Source organism: Orcinus orca, chromosome 2 (genome assembly GCF_937001465.1).
Source record: "Orcinus orca chromosome 2, mOrcOrc1.1, whole genome shotgun sequence".
Classification (NCBI taxonomy): domain Eukaryota; kingdom Metazoa; phylum Chordata; class Mammalia; order Artiodactyla; family Delphinidae; genus Orcinus; species Orcinus orca.
The window spans coordinates 152,254,755-152,276,974 of record NC_064560.1 but is presented as its reverse complement, the minus strand read 5'-3'; the positions used below and the strand labels follow the sequence as shown (position 1 = coordinate 152,276,974).

Below are 22,220 nucleotides of genomic sequence, written 5' to 3'. Positions count from 1 at the left end.
ACTCGTATTTACATGCATTTAGTCCAAGGTTTAAATCACCTATCACTTATACTCTCTGAACTATTAGAGAACCTTCTGCTGACCTAAAGGTAACTTTATGCAGGGGAGATCAAATGTCCACATTGTTGTGAATTCTGACCTTTTTTTTCAAAAGCAAATTTGTTTGTCTATTTGTTGGGCAGTATTTGATAAGTGTCTGATATGGGTATAGAGTGTTGAGCAGAGGTCACCCCAGCTGTCACGGAGCTCACAGTCTAGGAAGAGAGACAGGCCTTAAAGAAATAGACATGCAAATATTGCATACTTACAAATTACGATAAACACTGTGAGAGAAGGAAAAGGGACCGTAAGGAAGACATAATTTATATAAGGGAATCAGTCAGGAAGACAATGAAAAATAATTTAATGCAATGGAATTATAAAGAATGTGTTATCAAAAGAGAAAAGGAAAGGAAAATAAATTAGTATATGAGTTCAAGTTTGCTTAGTTCCCTGAAAGCAAAGTTCTTGGGAATGTACCTAACACAGCCATGAGAATAAGGCCAGTTGCAGATCTAAACCAAATTACCCTGACTTAAGAAGAAACTGAACTGTAAGCAATTAATAATTTTAATGAAATTTTAAAATAAGGCCCACAACCTGGTTGTATATATCTTTAAAGTAATTCATTTAATAGCTGTGATGGCTGTGTCACGGTCTCTGAAACCATCTACAAAAGAGTACTTGTTTAAAATATTATGTGACAAGGCCTTGTTAATACATAGAGTTCTAGGGCTCATTCTGTGTCTGGGAGACTCTCCTCCTGCCCCCCACCCCCAAAGAAAAATAGACATGGGTGAGAATAGGACGGAAAAATTTTTGTTCATTTTTCTCTATTTTCCTTCTACCTACCTAAACAGACTTTTTTTTTCTTCTTTTCAAATCTGGAGAAAAAATAAGATAGACCAAAGATAATATTCCTGGTGCTCAAATAATTCACTGAGACTATTATCTGGCTGGAGAAAGGTCTTTCTCTGACTTCCCTCAGCTCTCAGAGCCAGGCAACTGCTTCACACAGCCTTCTCAGCACAGGAGGAGCTGCAGCTCACCAATCCTTCAGGGGAATTAGAACACAGAGGGTTGCGCCTTCTGTGCAAAAAATACTCTTTAATCCAAATCTTTGCGAAAAAGATCATTTCACTGGACACATTCTTAGAAGTAGAATTACTAGACTAAAGAGTATGAACGTTTTTAAGCCCTTGATCTATGTTTGCAAATTGCTTTCCGGATAGATTTTACACCAGAAATGTATGAGCCGTTCCATTTTTAATATCACCTTAATTCTACTATTTAGAGTTTAATTTCGACTAACAAGCAGCCTCTTCTAAAAGTAAAAAGGGTTTTTTAATTCGTATTTTCATAGACATAATATTCTGATTGTCTTACATCTAATAGCTACATGAAATACAACACACTACAGGGAAAATGAACATGATCTAAAGGGAAGGAGAGACTTCTCAGAGAAGGGAGAGAGAGAAATCCTAACAGAGGGAATAACTGTAGGTAAGGTAAAGACTTCAAATTATGCCTTGAGCTGACTTTGCAAAGGAGGCCTCATTCACTCACAAACATTAATTGAGCGAGCCGATTTGACGCTCACAGCGATGCATACAGCATGGCCCTGCCCAGTGACTATGGGCTTTACTCTTCCTCCTTCCCTGAACTCCATGGCACCTGGCTCAGAGTGCCTAAAACTATGGTACCACCTCACCCCTCGAGAACGAAGATTTCCACCCTACAGTGTAGGCAGTCATCTTACAGTCAAGATGGAAGCAACAATGACCTGTGATTGGTAGGAAAAGGAAGGACAGAGTTCAGGCACAGAAGCTCCTACGTTGTTCTCACGGCAGAGCCCTTGGTGTCACTCGGCTCTCCCTCTTTTTATGCACGATTCCGCTGAGCTCACTGACCCATTTGCAAAGATCACAGCAGACCGGAAACCTCACATTAGAAGAGAAAGGAATTTGGTATAGAAGTGAATTGAGGCTGTTGGCAGCACTGAGCAAGGAAGGTAACTAGAAAAACTGTGAACAATCCAAAAAAAAAAAAAGGGGGAGAGAAAGAGAACGTTCTGTGGCATATGCTCAGAAAGTCAGAAAGTATATAATGCATTTTAGAAAGATTTCCACCTAATACATTTAAAAGTCAGTATATATTCTGGAACTCTTGATAATGGAGTATTAAGTATATCAGAAGGCTTTATGGAATTACAGTATAAGTACCCCCCCAAAAAACATACTATGGTAATTTTGTGTAGAGCTTCCAAGAACTTTCTTCATTGCCCATTAAAAGATTCCATGAAAAAAGACAGCAATTTGAAAGCCAGCAAATATTTTTAGGATACTGAAATCCAGCAGAGGAATTGTATAAAAGCTATCCATTTACTATAAGGTCCTAAAAATAGGGATTCTTTTCTCTTCACCCTAAGACTGCTATATACCTCTGTACCCACTGCTATTGTTTAAACCTCCCTTCTGTTCTGTTGCTGCAACATTCCAGATTTGCCCTATGTATTACTTTCCCATTGCTGCTTTAACAAATTACCACAAGCTTAGCAGCTTAAAACAACACAGATTTATCACCTTACAGTTCTAGAGATCAGAATCCTAAATGGGTCTCACTGGGCTAAAAGTGAAGTGTCAGCAGGACTACGTTCCTTGGAGGTGGTTCTAGGGGAGAATCTGTTCTGTTTCTTTCCCAGCTTCTAGAAACCACTGGCATCCCTTGGCTCACGGCCCCTTCCTCCATCTTCAAAGCCAGCAGCATAACGTCTTCCAATCTCTTTCTGACTCTAACCCTCCTGTTTCCCTTTTATAAGCATCCTTGTGATTTATTACCTTGGGCCCACCTGCATAGTCCAGGATAATCTCCCATCTCAAGATCCTTAACTTAGTCACATCTGCAAAGTTCCTTTTGGCATGTTAGGTGCCATAGTCACAGATTCCAGGGATTATGACATGGAGATCTTTTGACGGGCCATTGTTCTGCCTACCACACTCTATGAGGAAAGTGTTATTATTATTCCACTCTACATATAGGAAAACGGAGCCTTCCCTCTCCTGTCCTGGGAGAGGATAAATGACGTGCCAGGTCTGGGCCTTTCAGCTCCAATGCCCAGCACAGTACACTTTGATGCTGACATTAAAACAGTGCTATTTGCACTCAACCAAAAAGAGGAAAAGAGCAAAAACTACCCTAAGTCTGTTTGCTAGATGTCTGAAGACAGCTTGTAGAAGCAGTACTGTGTAGCTGCCTCACATGTTCATCCAGAAACCCCAGGCAGAAATTGGACTTTAACCCTTTCAGTCATGTTAGACTTTTGCTCTAAAGAACAATATTCCTGCTTTAAGAAGGAGATGTGAGAATGACTGTCATTTCCAGTATCCAAGCACGTCCTTGGGTCCTGTCCGGGTTGAGCTTCTCTCCAACGTTGACACTTTCAGCTGGCAGTGATGGGTCACTGCCTGGGAAGGAAAAGGATGTCAGAGCCACATCTTTGAGGTCCTTGAAATACCCCACCAAGTGAGGTCTGGGACTGGGAGCCCTGCTCGGGTTGAAACCACAGAGCTATTTATTCACAGAAGCTCTCAGCCTTCCAGATCTCAACTGTGAGGAAAAGTGGGAAGCATAATCAGGGATCATGAGAGAATCAGGCTGTAGATAAGGCTGTAAATTGTAGCATTCTCTGCACACAGGTGCTCAGAGCACTGAGCAAAAGTGCTCTCAAGCATTGTCTTACTTGAACAGCCGTAAAAGCCATCTCCCCAATGCTTTCCAGGACTGTTTTATCTAATGACAACAAAAGGGTTGGGACTCTTGAAATCACATCTTAGAAACTGCTTTCTAAAAGGGGACATAGAAGGTGTTATTCATAAAGAGTAAAATGCCTTTTTCTTTCACATTAGGCTCTCAGCATCACAGCACCCTTTCCAGTGTGCTAGCTTCTTGTCCCACACATCACAGAAAATAACCCAGAGAATATCCAGTGATGCAGGCAGAATATAGGCCCAGAATGACCCCAGATGCATCTGTTCAAAAGTCTCTTTGCAGATATTTTATAGTGATTTGGGGCCAGGATAAGTGCTGTACTCTTAAACCTTAATGTACTGAAACACACGCCCACCCTACTTCCCACCAGAGAATATGTAACCTTGTGTAGGGAAAAGAACCTCATCTGATCTCAGCCTGCCCACCTTGTGTGGTCAGAATCCCAAAGGGGAGGGTGACGTATTTGCCTTTCAATTCCTAACCACCACAGTCCACGGAACCACTCTATATAGACAAGAAAGATTCATCCTCAGTATAATGCAGGGTGTGGAGAATGATAATTAGGTCCTCCACACAATCCTTGGTCACCCCTGAGACCACTGAAATGTGCCCCATGGCCTATAGCATCGACCTTACCTTTTATACGTTTCCAAGGCACAAAAGAGAGCAATGGCCTTGTCAGCCCCCAAATTTTATCTACCAGGAATTGATCTGCCTGGGGCCCTTACCCTGTCCCATCACAGGTGGCAGTGTGACTTAGATGTGTCCCTTAATCTCTCTGGACTTCACGGTTTTGTTTGGCGGGGGGGGGGGGGGGGATTGTTTTGTCTCTAAAACTATAGACTTAGAGCAGATGACCTCTAAGTTTTTACAGTTAATACCCCCTGGTTTTCTTCTGTGGCTTCTCTCTTCAAAATCACGGCCGAAAGCTGTTACTATTTCAGGAAACGCTATGGACTGGCGTAGCCGCCTCCTACTTCCCCCAGGGGTTCTAGTGGGTCTCAGAGGTTGCCTGTGACACTGAAAATTCAACACTAGTAGGAAGTAGCCGGTAAAGGATCACACAAGGAAAAGCGTATGGTCCACTCTGCCTCGGCTGTAGTTTTCATGACTCCGAGCACCAGAGCCGTCCCTGCAACCCCAAATACAAGTATCTAGTTAGAGGGATATGCATTTCCAGGACAAATTCCTCAAGGTAGGTGAACCATACCTGAACAAATCCAGGTAGATTTTAGAAATCCAAGGTGAGAGGCATCGTGACAGCTTTCAGAGCCCAGAAAAGAGGTGCTTTACTCTTTCTAATTTTGACAACATGCACGACATCCCAGAGAATTGCCAGATTTTCCATAAGACCGAATTGGATCCAAACCCTACTTTCGCTTTTGGAGAATGTGCTTTGCACTTGACACTCTGGGGAGCAGTTTGGTCCTTTGGAATCTTTTGTATCTCTTTGAAATATAGGAATTTTCAGTTCTTCTGATGATAGTTCCTTATGAATCATGCCCTGGTGTTCTAACTTGGAGTGGAGGACTTGGTGACAGAGTGTGCAGCTGTCCCAAGGGTGGAAAGAGCCTGTTGCATTTCTTCTTTTAAAAGGAGCTTTTCAGAACGGAAGTGTTTCTCACTTCTCAACTGCAGTTCATGCCACACTTAGGAAAGATTATAATACCACCTTTCACTGTAAATTAGGTACCAGTGGGACATAACTGTGACTTTGGATGCTTATTAGATCATTTAAGGACACTCAACCCCTTCATTCATTTCTTTGTCTCTTTTCAAGTCTTCCCAACAAAAGCAAATTATTTTACAGCTGGTTTATAATTGAACTGAAACTCATCTTTAACGCTGCTCGTGCAGCTCTTAGTGACATATCTTGCCTTACTGTACTCTGAAATACAACCATCTTGTTGAACCAGCATCCAAGGACTGCTTAAGTTATGAAGCTGTTCACTACCAGACAGGAAGATAACCAAGAATTCTACCAGAGCACGAAACAAGCTGGGTTAGCGTATAGAATCCCTGTCAGTTTGCCTTTCCTCTTTGAATTCCAAAAACAATACCTCAAAGACTGTACTTTACATTTCCAAATATTCCACATCTGTAGAAATCTTTAGTGCACTGTACATGTTGGAATCAGTCAAGAAACTCTACCCTCAGAAGTATAAAAACCAATTAGTAGTATAAGATACAGATTTTCTCTAAATACGGTCCGTTCTCCTCCCAACTTCATGTGTCGCATTTCCCAGCTGCTCAGGTTTAATGCAATATCTGCTAATGAACAAATAAAATAAATATACAGTAAGGCAAAAAAGGAGCACACCACTTAAATATTCTCTTTTTGCCTCAAACCCAAAAGTCAGTAAATAATAAGTGTGGTCCCCAGCCAATCTTTGCTTTGATGATTCTTGATTACTTCTTCCAAGCAGAGGCCCCAACTCCAGAGTTCGGCCAATCCAGGTGGGAAGGGAAAGCAGTCCAGGCAAAGGCAAGAGGAGAGTGATGGTCACTGACAGAGTTGAGGGAAAGTGTGTCTCGTCACACTCCCATTATAAACACTGTCCTCATCCCAGAGTTACTGATATGCCCGGAGCTGCCACACCAGTATTCCGTTGGTGTTCTGTTTCCCGTTGCTCTTTCCTGCTAAACTGCTTTTTGCTCAGCAAAGCTCTTCAGCAGACAGGATCACTGCATGTGATGAAACATGACAAAAAAATTAAAAATCTTTGAAGGGGCTATTTTTCTTCCTCCAGCGACCTATACGTGAAAAATTAATAATAGTTATCCTGGTTATTAGCTATGACCTGAAACATAGCTTCATATCATGTATTCTGAAAAAAGCACTAACCCAATTCCTCTTTGTCGTGACTGACAGAATATTAATGGCTGAAAAGCCTTCTCCAGATCTCAGTAATTGTGCTTTGAAGGAGAGGTAAGGAAGTGGCATGTACATCCTTCCTGCATCCTGGGTATAACACAGAATACACTCTTGGGTAGCTATGTGTAGGCTCAATGTTAGTTGTGTGATTTGGCTAAACATGGGTGTGGCACCACTGTTCCCAATGTTGTCTTACTGTCTTTGGTTCATGTCTTTGAACATGTCCAGAGGGGCACGATGAGGAGAGTAAAGATTTGAAATCCACACCCTAGAAGAAAGGTTGGAAATCGATTCTATTTATCCCAGAAAAGGGATGATTTAAAGGGGGCCGGTGACTGCTCTCAAATATTTGAAGAACTAGCGTGCTGTTCTGTATGGCCCCAGATAGTAATGGTACGATTAAGGAGTCGAGTTCCCAAAGAGATATATCCAGACCCATGTCAGCAATGACTACAAATAGGAGGGGGCTGCCGGAGGCCATGAGATCCTCAACCTAGGGGACTTCAAGGGGAAGCTTGTGATTGCTGCTCAGATGTTATCGAGATAAGTGTCTTCCCTCTTAGACTCCTGCAACCTAAGGTAATATCAAGTGACTTAGATGACCTGTAGGCAACTGACCCAACACTTGCACCATGTGCCCATGGGGAAGGGCACAGAGAGTCTGCTGGGATCAAGTGGAAAGTGCTCTCTTGCACTTCATTTGGACAATTTTCATGACAAGGTAGGAAGTTTTTTTTAGGAGCTTCTTAGAGAAAATGGGGTAAGAGCCCAGCTGGTAGGGTATGGGAGGCCATAGGTGGGAAAAATTCAGAGACAGAGATGGAGTGATTGGGTAACATGTATATTAAATAAGCTTGCTTGAATAGAGAGCATGGTTCAAGACTGAGAGGAGTCAGGGACAATTGGGTCATCAATAAATAACGGATCTACATAAAAGGATAGAAAAGCTAACCATTTTAGTGTCAAGTTATTAATCCCATGAATAACCATAGCTGCCCTCAGCCCAGTCCCGCAGAGTAGTACCATCACCAACTCCAAGTGCTTCTTCCCGGTGCTGAGAATAGAAAAGGGGAGTATGATGGGATTGGATATGCTCCCTGAGTCTGGATGCAGTACACGTCTCTTCACTGGTTTTCAGATGATTACTCGAGAGTTCAGTATACCCTGAAATTCATTCTACTGTATGTGTCCTTTCCCTTAATTTTCAGGGCAACAAGTATTTTAAGGATAATGAATTAATTATTATTACTTGGTGAAAAATACATTTCCAAGCAAATTCTTGTTAAAAATGTTTTACTGAGATAAATATAATTGTAAATTCTCTCCCTAAAAGAAGCCCGTATCAGTTTGTGGTGCTGTGCAGTTGTCTTTCAAATTTTTCCATTAAACTAAAAGACTAATTCCCCCCTGAGATCATTATAATGTAAATCATTTCTGAACAAGGAAATGATCACACATGCCAAATTACCCAAACCATTTGAAGTTTAGGTAGAAGAAAATTGGAATGTATTATTATTGGGAACACAAAGCCTTAACTCCATAAGTAGCCATTTCTTTTCTCTGAAAATCTGCTTTACACTTTTCTGTAAAAAAGTAAAAAAGAAAAAGAAAAGAATTTTCCCCAAGGATAAGTCTAAAGCCTGAAAAGCTAATTTTGATATGTTCAGAAATGAAAATGAGACCGGGTTGGCAGTATTAAGCTGAAATGCTCCACCAATGCCCTTGCTCTGAGCTCTTCTAATAGAATCCCGTTCTGCACACACGTGCTCCACTGAGCACGCGCAGAATAGCGTTTGGATAGGATAAGGCTGTGTTCAACACAGAGGAACATGCTAACAGACTCAAACCAGAAAAATATTCCCAGGAACACTCTCTGGCCACCAAAACAAAATTATTTTTTCAATGAGAAGAAAGTTCCTTGGTGGTTTTGGACATAGAATACTACCATCATGCCATCTGTATTTCCTAAATTATTATTATCAAACTAAGCTCTAAGAAGGCCCCTATTGGTAAAACATCTGTCTCTGACCAGATAACCCTACTGCATACAACCACCTATTGTTCAACAAAAGAGAAAGGAATGATTTTAGTAATTTAGAGGAGCTACCTCTAAATTACTCTAAATGTTAGAACCAAATCAAGTAATTGATATGTCCTTACTCTGGGATAATAGTGATCTTCATGCCAGACCTGACTATCTGAAAATAAAGACGTTTTTGCCACAAATGCACCTCACCACTGCCCATGGTCTGTTTATTGTTAGAGAACCAGAGATGTTCAAGGGCATCGTTAGGGTCTCATCTTAATGCAGAGACAAAGGTAAGGCTCCTTCCCTGATTACTTGTTCAGCCCTATCTTCCTCTCCTATTCAAAGAGCAAGTCTTGAGTGTGCTGGTATAGAAAAACCACCTCGTCCATTTAGAAACGGAAAAAATAAGAGACAAAAGGAAAACTATGGAACAGCAAAGAGTTGGTCAAAATCGTCACCTCCTAAATAGAAACTCTTTAAGAGGCCATCGTTGTACAGGTAGTAACATCCAAGGGAGCTGGAGAGGGTGAAGTATTAATCTCCTCTTGGTCATCAATGGGTAAAATTTACCTCTAAGGTTTCTAAATTCAACTCGAAAGATATTTAATTAAACGGAAACTTCCAATACCTTCTCTACCACTAAAAATTGGGAGAAGAGAAGACAATTGTCTGTGATATTTGAAGTATCCTCTGGTCATGGGTTCCGACCTGCCGAGAATTCCCTCCCAGTCTCAAACCACATTGGCAACTACGGGGTGGATGAGGCTTTGTGAAAATGCATTCATAAGGCAGGTCTTGGGGAAAACTGTGCCCAGCAGGTGGCAGATTTCTGATCTCTAGTTTGCGTTGATCTTACATTTAGACACAGATTCAGAAGAACAGACAGTCCCTTTTCCAGTGCCTTCGGAAAGATTGCCGCTCCGTAGAATGAGTCCTTTCTCCTCCACCCTTAATCTACAGCCCAGCTTCCCCAGGAGATCCTACTTTGATTTCCGATCCTCACCCCATCAGCTGAGCTTGCATTCCTCTTTACAGTCTCTCAATGCACCGGGTGAGCTGAGCTCGTCTGACCTTTCCTCTTGATCTCTGTGCCTTGAAGGCATCTCTGAATACCTGTTTCGTTCTTGGCGTCCATGTGCGTGCAGAGGGGGATGAGCTAGTCTCTGTGTCTGTGGCCTGCTTCCGGTATGAGGAGCATTTGGATGAGGGAGCTTTGTGGCATCCTTGTGTGTGTGGTGTGAGGACCAACCCATCGAGCTGTGGTCAATGTATATAATGGTGTCGGAAAGTGATGAGTGAAGTTGTTCTTTTTGCACAAGCTGGTACCACCATGGGAAACCTGCTCTGTCATCACATGCAGTGGCATAGCACGCGCAGGTGCTGGCTGAGTGGAGGCTGTGGCCTTAGTATGGAGGTTTGCAGCCCTGCTGTATCCAGGAAACCAGCTGTGTCTGGGAGACTGGATCAGTGCACCCAGCCTGGAGTGGTCTGATTAAACATAGACTCAAGAGATCTTTATTGAAAAAATAAAAGTAAAAAACTTGCCGACAGCAGAATACATCATACAAAGCAGACACACCAGAGAGCAGCAAGTGAAAGTATTCCCTGCCGAATCCTGCGCTCACTGGTCAGACAGGGTCATGGCTGATTTTTTTCTAAGCAAAGGGGAGGAACCACCACCAGCTAAATCAGAAACCCTCAACTAGCCTAAGGCCCAAAGATGGGAGTCACTGAAAAGTCTGGCCTCCCGAAGTTTCCCACAGCTAAGAGGGTTGTGACACGGCTTCAGGCTGATTTCAGGAAGCTGGACTAGTGATACTATGCCATGAACTCTGTCTAGCCAATAGAATCTTAAAATATCTAAACTGCAGTCCTATTTGATCTCTTCAGGACTATATTGTAATCAGGGATACTTACGATGCACATTTCACATTTCCAAAGGTTTCTTTTGTTTGTTATTTTATTCTGTTTGCTCATCCCACATCCTGGAATGAAGAAGCCCACAGCATGACAGTGCAAAAAGGATGCAGGGACTTCAAGCGCTCTTTAAAATGACATTTTTCTTTGTGCTTTTATGTTTCTTAATGTTTTTCTGTGCGCTATTGGCTTTTAGACATTCTTTGTTATGGAAGCCTTTTCACTTGTGTCTAATGTACTGAAATATTGTTATAGTCTTTGTAATGTATATTGTCTCAAGAATAAAATATGTGGGTTTGGGGATATCCGATGGCTGTATTTGACACCATTGTTCTAGTTGTATCGTTGAAACTTAAATGTACGATGGTGTGTTTAAAGTAGTGTAAAAAAGATTTCAGAAAACTTGTTTTGAAAAAGACTTGCACAAGGCATGATTCATTTAAAAAATTTAAAAGCCCTATTCAGATTCTACAAATTTATGTCCAAAGCTGGATATCAGATTCAGTTTTAAAACTCCAGGTGTTCTGTACTCACTAAGTTCTAACCTGTGAATAGGAATTGAAGTGATAATTGATACAAACTAAACATAAGTATTCAGCCATGAGTTGGAGAAAATGATTATTCTGCATATCAGTTCATCCCAGAGGAAAAAAAAAACCAAAAGTATATCATAATCTTTACATTTTGTTTTTAATTCAATCATTAGTCCTTTCTAAGGTGCTTTCTTAATTCTTCTAAAATTCTTTTAATTCAGTGTATTATCCTTTATTTAGCACATAAGGGCCTTACTGAATTGAAAAAACATTAAATGATCCTTTCTAGGAGATACCCTGGTGCTCATCAAAAACACATTTCCTAGATCAGTCACTGACAGCACTTGAAATTGTAGTTCACACACCTTTGAACATTTTAAGACTAGACTGCTTCATCCACCCTGATGAAACTTCTCATGGAGTAGGTAAGGGTATGTTAGGGAAAGAGGGAGACGGTTGCAAAAGTCGCACAGGTGATTCCAATACATCTCTGAGGTCACTCCCACCCCCTTCAGCACCATTTCCCCCTCCCTCCCTTAGGTGAAAAGGACTCATGTAGTAAAACAATCTAAGAAAGAGATGAGGTCATTTTCATATTTACGACATTTAATTCATGTCATTATTAATAATTACCAGATATACGTATGTATTAACTAAGGCTTACATTACACATCTAGTTATATAATTATCATGTGACTTGAGCCCAAGTCACAGCAAAGGCCTCTGGGCATAACCAGAGTTAGAAGTACATGGAATAGTGATGTAGAATGGAGTTTTATCAAGACTCAGTGATTTCTCCATTTCAATTGGATGAATTTTTCTCATTTTCTTCTGAATACGGAAACTTTAGTGGAAAAGATTAAACTCGGAAGATGATGAAAATTTAAGCTGTACAGTTTAGAAACAATTGGAGGAGATTTTATTAAATGAAAAAAAAAAAAAAAAAAAGATGTACTATTCATTTTGAAAGAGCAGAGAGGCAATTTTTACCCAGGCAAGTAAACTAATATAGAAAGGGCTTTGGTTTTTCATGAATCAGGCCTCTGGTGACTCTCTTCAGCTGGTGCTTTTTACATGTATACAAATAATTTTTATTGACCTGGTTGTTGTTTCATAGCTTTGATGTGTAGTATCTTTTTATAGGATGCAATTTTGAGACACAATCTGCACCTTACTCTCAATTAGGCAAGTATACCTATTGTAATTGTTATCTTTTACATATGTGCTTGGTGTGCTCCACTCCCTTCACAAAATAAACGGTGGCAGCTTATTCTATGTCAATAGAATTGTCTAATTGTCATTCAAATCCCATTATAGCAGTTTCTCACATGCGCAGAAAAATGAGTCTGTATTTTTAAATTTTATGCCTCAGAGAAGATTACTTTTCCCCCAGCTTTCTTGTACATCAATGCAAAGCACTCTTTATAAGCAGAGCACTTGTGGGCAAAGGTACTAATCAGACCGATACAGTTTCAAACTGAGTAGTGTATGCAGTTTTAAACTGAGCCCTTTTTTGGTATGAGTCTATCAAGAGAGACATGTTTTCTTATCAATGTCAATTTTGCTTCCTATTTCTCTCTCCCATGCCTTTCACTTGGAATGACAACAGTTGATATTAAAAAGCTGTTGGCAGGTATGGAATAACCTTATTCTGTTACAAATAGCAAAGACCAAAGTGCATGTGTGGTGGCTCACAGATCTGATAAATCAGCAATTTCGTCTGTCCAGAGCAAGTTCGGGGCAGGTGACATTTAGAACTTGGGCACAGCGCTGCGTACAAAGACATCATTCCATCTGCACCTAAGGTCCAAAACGTTTTACACGGTAGTCTTAGGAGTAACACGGAAACTGCATTTGTGGTGAAGGAAGCAACCTGTCTTACACCCAAGTCACAATCACTCATGAAAATTAGTTTCTGTTGCTGATAGCTTCGAAGCTTTTGAGCTTTCGCTAACACTGAGGAAATTTTCAAAACGAGTAGACCTGAGCACTTCTGCAGAAGGGACATTTCCTTGTTTCACTGAGTGTGTTTTATCCCTCCTCCATCTAGGACTCTAGCTCCTAGCCTCCCCGTCTCAGGGTTACACAGGCATCTTAGCGCATCCCTCTCCCCTTATGTCTCTGGTGTACTGTTCTGCCAGTCACCGGGTGAAGGGACTTGCACCTTCCAAAATCGATGCCACTGCGCTTCCGGATCACCCGGCTGGGAGTGCAGGCTGAGCCGGGTAACCCCTGCTGAATCGGTCGTGTGTCCTCCGTCTGCTTCTGGGCGCAGAGAGCCCTAGCTCCCAGGAAGTGCCCCCTGTCTGCTCACTCACAGCCCCTTCTGGCCCTGGACACCTCCTTCCCGCATGGAAGCATGAAAACGGGACATAGACGCTCCTCTCCGGCCCAGGAGTGCGTTATGGCGTGAGCTCAGTGGGTCCGTCTTAGTAACCACCCTCCCTTCTGTTGTTCCCAGTGGCCTGGTTTGCTTTTGACCCTGGCTCGGCGCACTCTGACATCATCTTCTCCAATGACAACCTGACTGTGACCTGCAGTAGCTACGATGACCGGGTGGTGCTGGGGAAGACTGGCTTCTCCAAGGGTGTCCATTACTGGGAGCTCACGGTGGATCGCTATGACAACCACCCAGACCCTGCCTTTGGTGTGGCTCGCAACAACGTGATGAAGGATGTGATGTTAGGAAAGGACGACAAAGCCTGGGCAATGTATGTGGACAACAACCGGAGCTGGTTCATGCACAACAACTCGCACACCAACAGGTACCCTGCAGCCCCTACCCCCCGAGCAAGCCTTCTTCACGTTGGCTTCTGGTCGAGAACGAGAGCCCAGGTTCAGAGACCTGTTAAACAGACAACATGAAGGAAGACAGGCAGGCGATCTTTATGAAGTAGAAGTCCTACTGCTCTTGGCTGAGTCCCTCCTGGAGTTTTATTTTATTTTATTTGCATAAGGACAGAGACATGAGTACTTTCCTAGGTCCCTCATTGCTACGTTCCACCCAGGGCTGGAAACTAAGAATCCTCATGTATATGTATTATAGAAAAACATTCCAGGATTCTAAAATCCAGACTCACAACTTCCCAGAGAAGCACTGTTGGACAAGAGACTTAGTTTCTCTGAACATCGGTTTCCAAATCCACCAATTAGGAAAATCATGTTTTTCCATGCATAAATGTTCCCATGATTACATGAATCATGCAAAAATGCCTCCCATCCACCTGAAAATAGAAGCCACTGTTCTTCTTATTATGATTATTATCAATGCCACTTCTCAGAATAGTAGCCATTCATTAAACGAAGTCATGTGGATGCCAATTTGGATAGTTTTGTACTTGAAGAGCTCTCTTATTATTGTATGGACTCAGAGTACCCAGTTTGCTGGGGAAAGAGAACAAAGGTAAATAAAGGTTTTCCTTTAACACCAAAATATAGGCAAGTATAATGTAACCCATGCTATCATATTTTTTCTAGACCTCCTTTTTCATACGGTTTGCGTTTTCTTCCTCAAATGTATTTGTCACACATTTCCTAGGTAGAGAAGTGTCTTTTATGGATCCTAGTCCACCTTATTCTCAAAGATTTCCCCAGGATACATTCTCATTGGTGTCTCTGGGAAAAAAACAAAAATACAGTTGTAGTCAGTTGGATCACAAGGAAAGTGAGTCAGGCAGTGGCAGGCAGTGGACTCCACTGTCTCAGCTTTTTCTGTATGCTCATCACTGCCCCTTTTCTAGCCAGTAGGACTCCTAGGTCCTTCACTTCCTGTCCCCTTGGATAGTTTCTATACATCTGCATTCAGCTGTGTATTATTCACCATCACTTGAAGTGAGCACACATGCCGTTCCAGGCTGATATCAAATCCTACTAGATGTATATAAGCCATTGTCTTCAGTAATTCACATTGGGGGGGACCCTCTGTCACCAGATTCCCTGATGCCATGTACCACGCTTACTTTTCCCTTTTAGCTTCTTTATTTTGGAGTGAAGGAGTGAGTAATAACACAACTGCCACGCTATGCAGAGAAACACTTTCTTAAGGCAGAGCACATCTGCTGGCATGCAAACTGCATGTCACCAGTGCCCTCATTGCCGAAGCTGTGAATTTCCAAGATGAAATTGACACCCCTGTGTTTTAACCACTATGTGCAATCTGTGTTCTGCGTGCCGGGGGGAAAGAACAACACTCTAACATTTCTGTGCTCTGCTGAGATGAGGCTGAACTTCAGTATTGCTAGCTCTCAAAGAGGAGGAAAAAGGCAAATCTGATCATCCATGCTTAATGGCTTTTGTGAAACCATCAATGGAAGCGTAAGACACAATTCGTGGTCAAATGACAGTCACTCCACCTCCTACAGTATAATTAATTTCACCTTACAGAGAGGAGATTCCTCTTCTCCGGTGTTGGCGTTTTATGAAGAGCCTCCAACTTCTCCAAATTCAGCATGCCCCAAATTACCATCTTTCTGGAATGAGCTTTTCTGTTTCATGGAGAGCAGAAGGGCCCAAATCCAATTTTTCATGCCTGTGTTTTAGGTTCAGCTTAAGTGCTTCTTTGACTTTCAAATTAAATCATTTTGTATTTAATGATGTTTAATTCACACCATATGTGCAAAGCGTGAGACCCAGCTCTAGGCAGAGCTCTGATAGCCCAGAGGCTACTTTTTGCTCCTGGCCTTTGATGCTTTGTTTTCTACTAGACGACAGCCTGTAGAGACCCTGTATGAAGGAGTTCGCTCTCAGCAACGGCAGAGCAGCACGGTGAACCTATACCTTCTCAACAGGGGAGTGAAAATTGGTTTTCCAGGGAGCGAGCAAAAGATCTTACTTCTTATATATATAAAGCACAGATATACGTACAGCCCATCAGCAGATACACAGTATATCTGCGGTATTAAAATTGTAAGTGAGGAGGGGCGATTAGGGGGAAAAATGTTTTAAAAGGCTCCTGGGGTGGGGATGAGGAACAATACTTTTAAACAAGTTAAAAAATACTGGTTTAACCATACAAAACGGGGAGCTTCTAGAATGATGACAGGCAAGTGAAACCCCATGTTTTCTTTTCCCACAGAACTGAGGGAGGGATCACAAAGGGGGCCACGATCGGGGTCCTCCTAGACTTAAATAGAAAAACCTTGACATTTTTTATCAACGACGAGCAGCAAGGTCCCATCGCGTTTGAGAACGTGGAAGGGCTGTTCTTCCCGGCAGTCAGCCTGAACAGGAACGTGCAGGTGAGCTGCAGACTCTGCTTCTGAGGCTGCCCACGGGCAGCAAACTCAGCCCCTGCCCACCGAAGGCCCAGACCGAGACGCGGAGGAAGGGGGGGGAGGAGCGCCGGGTGGGATGGACGTGACAAGTGAGATGATTCCAGACTGGCATGAGCGCCTCAGTTATATTTAGACACAATCTAGTGAACAGCAGGTGGGAAACTGGGATTCTCTGCGTGGCTGGCTAATTAATGATTGTCCCTCTGAGCCCTAGATTCCTCTCTAGTAGAAAGGAAACTCTTGAATCAGCTGGCATGAAAACAAATGAAATGACTGATGCAAAGCGCCGTGAGTGCCAGAGAAGTGAAGGTGCGAGCCTGAAGTGCTAGCACGATGCTCAGAAATTTGGGGCGATTTCTCTGCACTCTTATCAGTTCTGTCAGGCGCTTCGGGGACAGAAAACACATACTGATGATTTACTGTAAATAAAAACAACAAGTTCTTCTCATTCGTTCATTCAACAAACATCTATTGAGTGCCTTTAATATGTCAGGCACTATTGAAGTATTATGAGTATTGTTTACCAGTGAAAACAAAACAAAAATCTTTCCCTCTTAGGGCTCACATTCTAGTTATAGGAGACAGACAGTGAATAATAAGCACAATTGCTATGTTAACTATATAGTATGTTAGAAGGCGATATCCAGTGGAGACAAGACCGAGGGAGGGCAGTGGCCATCTTAAGCAGCGTCGTCAGCATAGGTGGACCTTATTGTAGTCACAGGTGAGCTGAGCCTTGAAGGGGGTGAGGGAGTGAGCTGTGTGGGGCTTTGCAGGCAGAGGGAACAGCCAGGGCAAAGTTTCTAAGGCACGAGGGGCCTCACTTAAGCAAGGAAGGGCCAGGAGGTGGCAACTGGGGCAGATGAGGGGCAGTGGGAGAGAAGATCAGAGCCATGCGGGAGGGTGTGCCCTGCCAGCCTCTGCCGGGACGGGACCTTTCACTTCCGTCCTGAGCTAGAGCTCATCATCGACGGTGACCCTCATTCAGCAAATGGCTGCCTTACGATAGGATAGATAGGGCTTGAGAATCAAAACACTGCTGGTGATTTTTGCTCTATATAAAACCACGTCTTGGAAGCTATTTTAAAAATCCATTGTTGTTTATCAGTATGTGCAGTAGAAGTGATTGCAACCCAGTGACCTCTGCCCTTCTGTCTTGCTGCAACTAGATGGGTTTTTCTGGATGGCTGACATCTAATCAATCAGAGTGCAGCCTCTACATTGGACAAAAGAAAGCTATAGATTTCCCTAGAAGTGTGTCTTAGAAAACCCTCATTCAAAGTTTTCCACATTTTCAGCTGTTTCCCTTGCAAAGAATATTGTACTCGACGCTCTTTAGGGGTTTCTGAGTATCTTTAGAGAAAGACTCTTGGGCTGGGGAAGACAGGGACAAGACAAGAAGGGGAGAGATGACAGACAGCAGTGCATGAAATGGTTCTAGCCTGGTCCGTGCAGCTCAAGTATGAGGTTAGACAAAATTCAGTGAAATATTAAATAAGTGCCCACGTTTCTTCATACCTGGCAATCATGTAGTCCATCCCTAAATGAAAGGCTTATCCTAACTGGAATAACTAGTGGACAAATAATAGGGGAAGAGTTGTCTGCGCATCTGCTTTCTGTCCATGGACATGGCAGTGATCACCGCCGTGTGGCCAACAGGCTTTTCCACCTTCATATCCATGCCTGTGTCTTCAGTCATAGGAACACAATCTCCCCAGAATCCTTTGAAGAAGCAAGTGGCTGCGAACCATATTATCAAGTGTCTCCAAGAGTGGGGAGCCCAGCATGGTGGCCAGGTTCTTAGCACAGGCTGAACTCTACTAGAATTCTCTTCAATGCCTGCTAGAATAGATGTTACAGAAAACTGAACAGATCCCCTTTTGAGTGAGGAACACACCTGCTGTGCTCTGGGGAAGGGGTGCAGGGGGGGATCCTGCAGTGCCTTTGGGACTCACAGTCTCTTCCCACAGGTCACGCTCCACACGGGGATCCCAGTCCCCGACTGCTACTCCAGCAGAGCATCAATAGCCTAAAGATGTGCTGTGGAGGCGCCAGCTGCCTGTTCTTACCTCCACCTGAGAGCAACAGCAAGGAGCTCAGCCAGAGCTGGAGGGAGAGGGAGGAGGAGAGAGATGCTGGTCCTCGCACCCCGCAGCCCCCCTTTCCCTCCAGCCTCTCTACTGCTGTAAAGCCTGCTTTCTCTTCCATGTTCAGCAGTTCTAACCAACGGAAGACCTAGACAGCCCACCATGTCACTTTGTTTCCACAGCCAGATTTTGCTTTTAGTTACATTGTTTTTTTTACGTAGGTGAGTTATCTTTTCTTTCTCCTTTGATCATGTCATTGGTGACTTACTGACCTGGCACTGCCAAGAGAAAATTCTCCTGATAACTTTTTTCTTAAACTTTCTGTCAAGGAGGTAGGTAGTAGGGAGAGGTAAGGAAGAATGAGCTGAATTCGGAGCTTGCCGTTTAGAACGTTCTTGAGTGTTCTTACCCTGCGACCTCTCATGCAGCGTTAGCTCTGCAAAGCTAGTCTTTTCAGCAATGAAAAGTTTTACTATCCACTAAAGCACAAAGATATCAGCGACCCGACTACACAAAGACGAAGGGGTAGAGGCTCACGGGACAGCTAGGTCATTAGGACGGGCCAGAAACCCTGGTCGCTGAATGAAATGGGAAGGTCTCTAAATAGAGGCAGGGCAGGGGACTTCATGATCTGGTTCATTCATTTAATACAAGTTTTTAATTGAAAACCGACTCTGGACCAGGCACTGTTCTAGACAATGGAGACAGAGTGGTGAATACACAGGTGTGGTCTCTGCCCTCCCGGAGCTTATATGGTCCTAGGAGAACAAACCAAAAATAAAATTATTACAAATTGTTATTAGTATTAGGAAGGAAATAAACAAGGGCCAAAGAGGCTTCTTGGTAAGATCTTTCAGATCCCCTAGAATGATGCTAAAAATCCATGCATTCTGGCCATAGTACCAGAAACATACCAACTCAATGCCTTTTCAACTGTGCTATTTTAATTATGATACTTGCTGCCATTCACCACAGAGTCCTTTTTCGGTAGAAACGATGTCAGCATTCTTATTTGTTAATACTGCGGTGATACTAAGCCTTAAAAATAAATGTGAAAAAAAATTAATGACCAGAAGGAGGAAGACTCATTGTCCATAACGGAGGATCTTAAGTTGCAGTTCACAGCATTCACATTCTCAGGATTAACGCGCTTGTCTCTGTGTAGACTCACTATCCGTGCCTGTTACAAATGAACAATCCATCCTCTCTGCTGCCATTCACAACCCAACTTTCTGGAATTGTTCAAATAATGTTTGGGAGGAAAGGAAATTGTAGGTCATTGCTATGATGGATAGCGGAATACTAAGCTTATTACTTCCGTGTAGAGATAGACTTATATAAGCTACCCTTCCGATCCTTTTGTTTGACATGAAGTTTTAGAAAATGTAGCACCTAGGAAGAGGTTCTGGTTAGCTGTCTAAATATTTGCCAGGGAGCCAAGAAATTCACCATGAAAAAAGAAAAAGAATAACAAAAGGGAAGAGGTAGGATGGGAAGGCTAACAAATTAAAGTTTGGGCGAAGAGTAATATATGTAAATAGCTACTAATTTACTTTTGGGCTTACTTGATTTAGATTATTCCTATCAGCTGTGGTGTTTTTCTAGTTAAGTGTACCTGATTTATTGAATGGGTGCTATCCTATTTGTGTCCACCTTGGTTTTTCTTGGCTACAGAAACATTCTGTTGCAGGCCAACACTAATTTGATATATGATTTATTCTCCAATGAGACTCGATGGCTGGGCCGCTGTAGACTCATAGTTTCTCTTGTTCCTTATTAAATTCATCCTGCTAATTAGATTTCTAGTGACCGGTAACACGTAGTTTACACAAAATTGCAGTTATAGATGCATACAGCTACTGTACTAGAACAGATGGATATTTCTGGTGTGCCAATAAATGATTTTTATGAGAGAACATCCTATGTGTCTTTAGAATTTCTTAGTTTTTGCCTTTTGGGGACGACAGTTCGCCTTTGTCAGAGCAAAGTGTCATGGGAAGGTCCCGCAGAGCTCGGGAAAACACCTGCCCTTCATTCCATCTCCTCAGGAACCTTGCACCGTCGCCTAGTGGTGCTGACCTCCTGAATCCTAACTCAGTATGAAACATTAACAGTGAGATGCTGTTGAGGGTCTGCCTCCAAACACTGGGCACTTACCTTAACAAACCTGCTCCTAGAAGCTCCACAAACTTGTACTGCAAGATACAGTGTCACTGACTTTTTCTAACCTGGTTCCTTCACCACTTCTTGGAGTAGCTAAGCAATACGATTGTTTTTAAATAATTACAACAACTAGCCTTTTCAAATGAACAGCCTCGGTTTTATATTAAAAGGAAAACATGACCTAAAAGCATATCGAAAGCACGGGTTAAATCCATTTCACCTGCCTTCCCGAATCTAGGTTGTTTTAGGACCCGGCTCGCAGCCTGAACTATAAGATGTTTGAGGGAGTGGTTTTCCAGGAACTTGGCATCAGCTGTGTCTAATTCCAGCTGAGCTGATTAAGACTGGATAGGATTACCAACCCCTCAACTGGGCATGCGTGAGTGTCCTCTCGGTGACCTTCTGAAGGCGCAGAGGCCTGTAATTAGTTACAGCTGGGCAGAAGGACACTTACCGCACCTTTTTCCAATCACCTTTCCCCATGCCCCCCACGCGCCCCACGAGCCCCATACCTCAGACCAACCTGCTTCCTTATGCAGTTATCCCATAAATACCCCAGCCCCTTGCCTTGGGTGGGGAGGCGGGTTTGAGATTTGTTCCCTCCTCTGTTTGCTTTGCTGGAAACCTCAGCATCCCAGAGTTTTGGTACGCTGTGCCATGGGCAAAACAAACCTGGTTCAGGGCTTCCCTGGTGGTGCAGTGGTTAAGAATCCGCCTGCCAATGCAGGGGACATGGGTTCGAGCCCTGGTCCGGGAAGATTCCACATGCCACGGAGCAACTAAGCCCGTGCGCCACAACTACTGAGCCTGTGCTCTACAGCCCACGAGCCACAACTACTGAAGCCCACGTGCCACAACTACTGAAGCCCCGTGCCACAATTGCTGAAGCCCGTGCGCCTAGAGCCTGTGCTTCGCAACAAGAGAAGCCACCGCAATGAGAAGCCCGCGCACCGCAGCAGAGTAGTCCCTGCTTGAAACAGCTAGAGAAAGCCCACGTGCAGCAACAAAGATCCAACGCATCCAAAAATAAATAAACTAATTAAACTAAATTAAATTTATTAAATTTTTTTTAAAACTTGGTTCAGTAACAATATGATCCAGGTTGTAACCTGAGTGGAACCTCAGGCACTTGTTAGGAGCTGCTGCTCTGTGTCCGTCCAGGTTTCTGCACTCTTCTTTCCTCACCGCCTACCCTGATATTTTGTTCTTCTTTCTCTATTGGCCCCATCTTCTGGTTTCCTTCTCTTCTGTTTGCTATCTAATGGAACACTTTAGCCATGTTTTCCTCTTCCCATGGTGTTGAGGTTAATAGAACTTCTGATCCCCCTCGAATTTCCTCATAGTAGTGACTAAGTGATTTGCAAGAAATCACCCTATTTTCTGGAAATGAGATCCTCTTTTTCTGCCTCTAATGTGTGCGTTCATCTTTTGCCCATCTATTCAACTCACTGATAAGAAAGGAGGGCTTGCCATTGAATCAGCATTTCTGATTATGGAGCAAAGAAACTATAATAATTAAAGAAGATCTTAGATCAC

The 22,220-nt window shown here is 43.0% G+C and overlaps 1 protein-coding gene across 6 annotated transcripts in view; it reads left to right on the top strand.

Annotated features, from left to right (window-relative positions):
* TRIM9 (tripartite motif containing 9) overlaps positions 1–19,997 on the top strand; it is a 111,131-nt gene extending 91,134 nt beyond the window's left edge. For 2 of the 6 annotated variants that reach the window (XM_033416240.2, XM_033416239.2), the window contains exons 8-13: positions 9,574–9,762; positions 12,305–12,346; positions 12,771–12,794; positions 13,623–13,926; positions 16,236–16,398; positions 18,405–19,997. In XM_033416240.2, the coding sequence (XP_033272131.1) occupies positions 9,574–9,762; positions 12,305–12,346; positions 12,771–12,794; positions 13,623–13,926; positions 16,236–16,398; positions 18,405–18,467 (785 nt within the window). In that variant the 3' untranslated portion in view covers positions 18,468–19,997. The remainder of the gene's footprint in view (positions 1–9,573; positions 9,763–12,304; positions 12,347–12,770; positions 12,795–13,622; positions 13,927–16,235; positions 16,399–18,404) is intronic. The other 4 variants (XM_004285595.4, XM_049706301.1, XM_049706303.1 and 1 more) reach the window with 3 other exon arrangements.
* Positions 19,998–22,220: the final 2,223 nt, after the last annotated feature.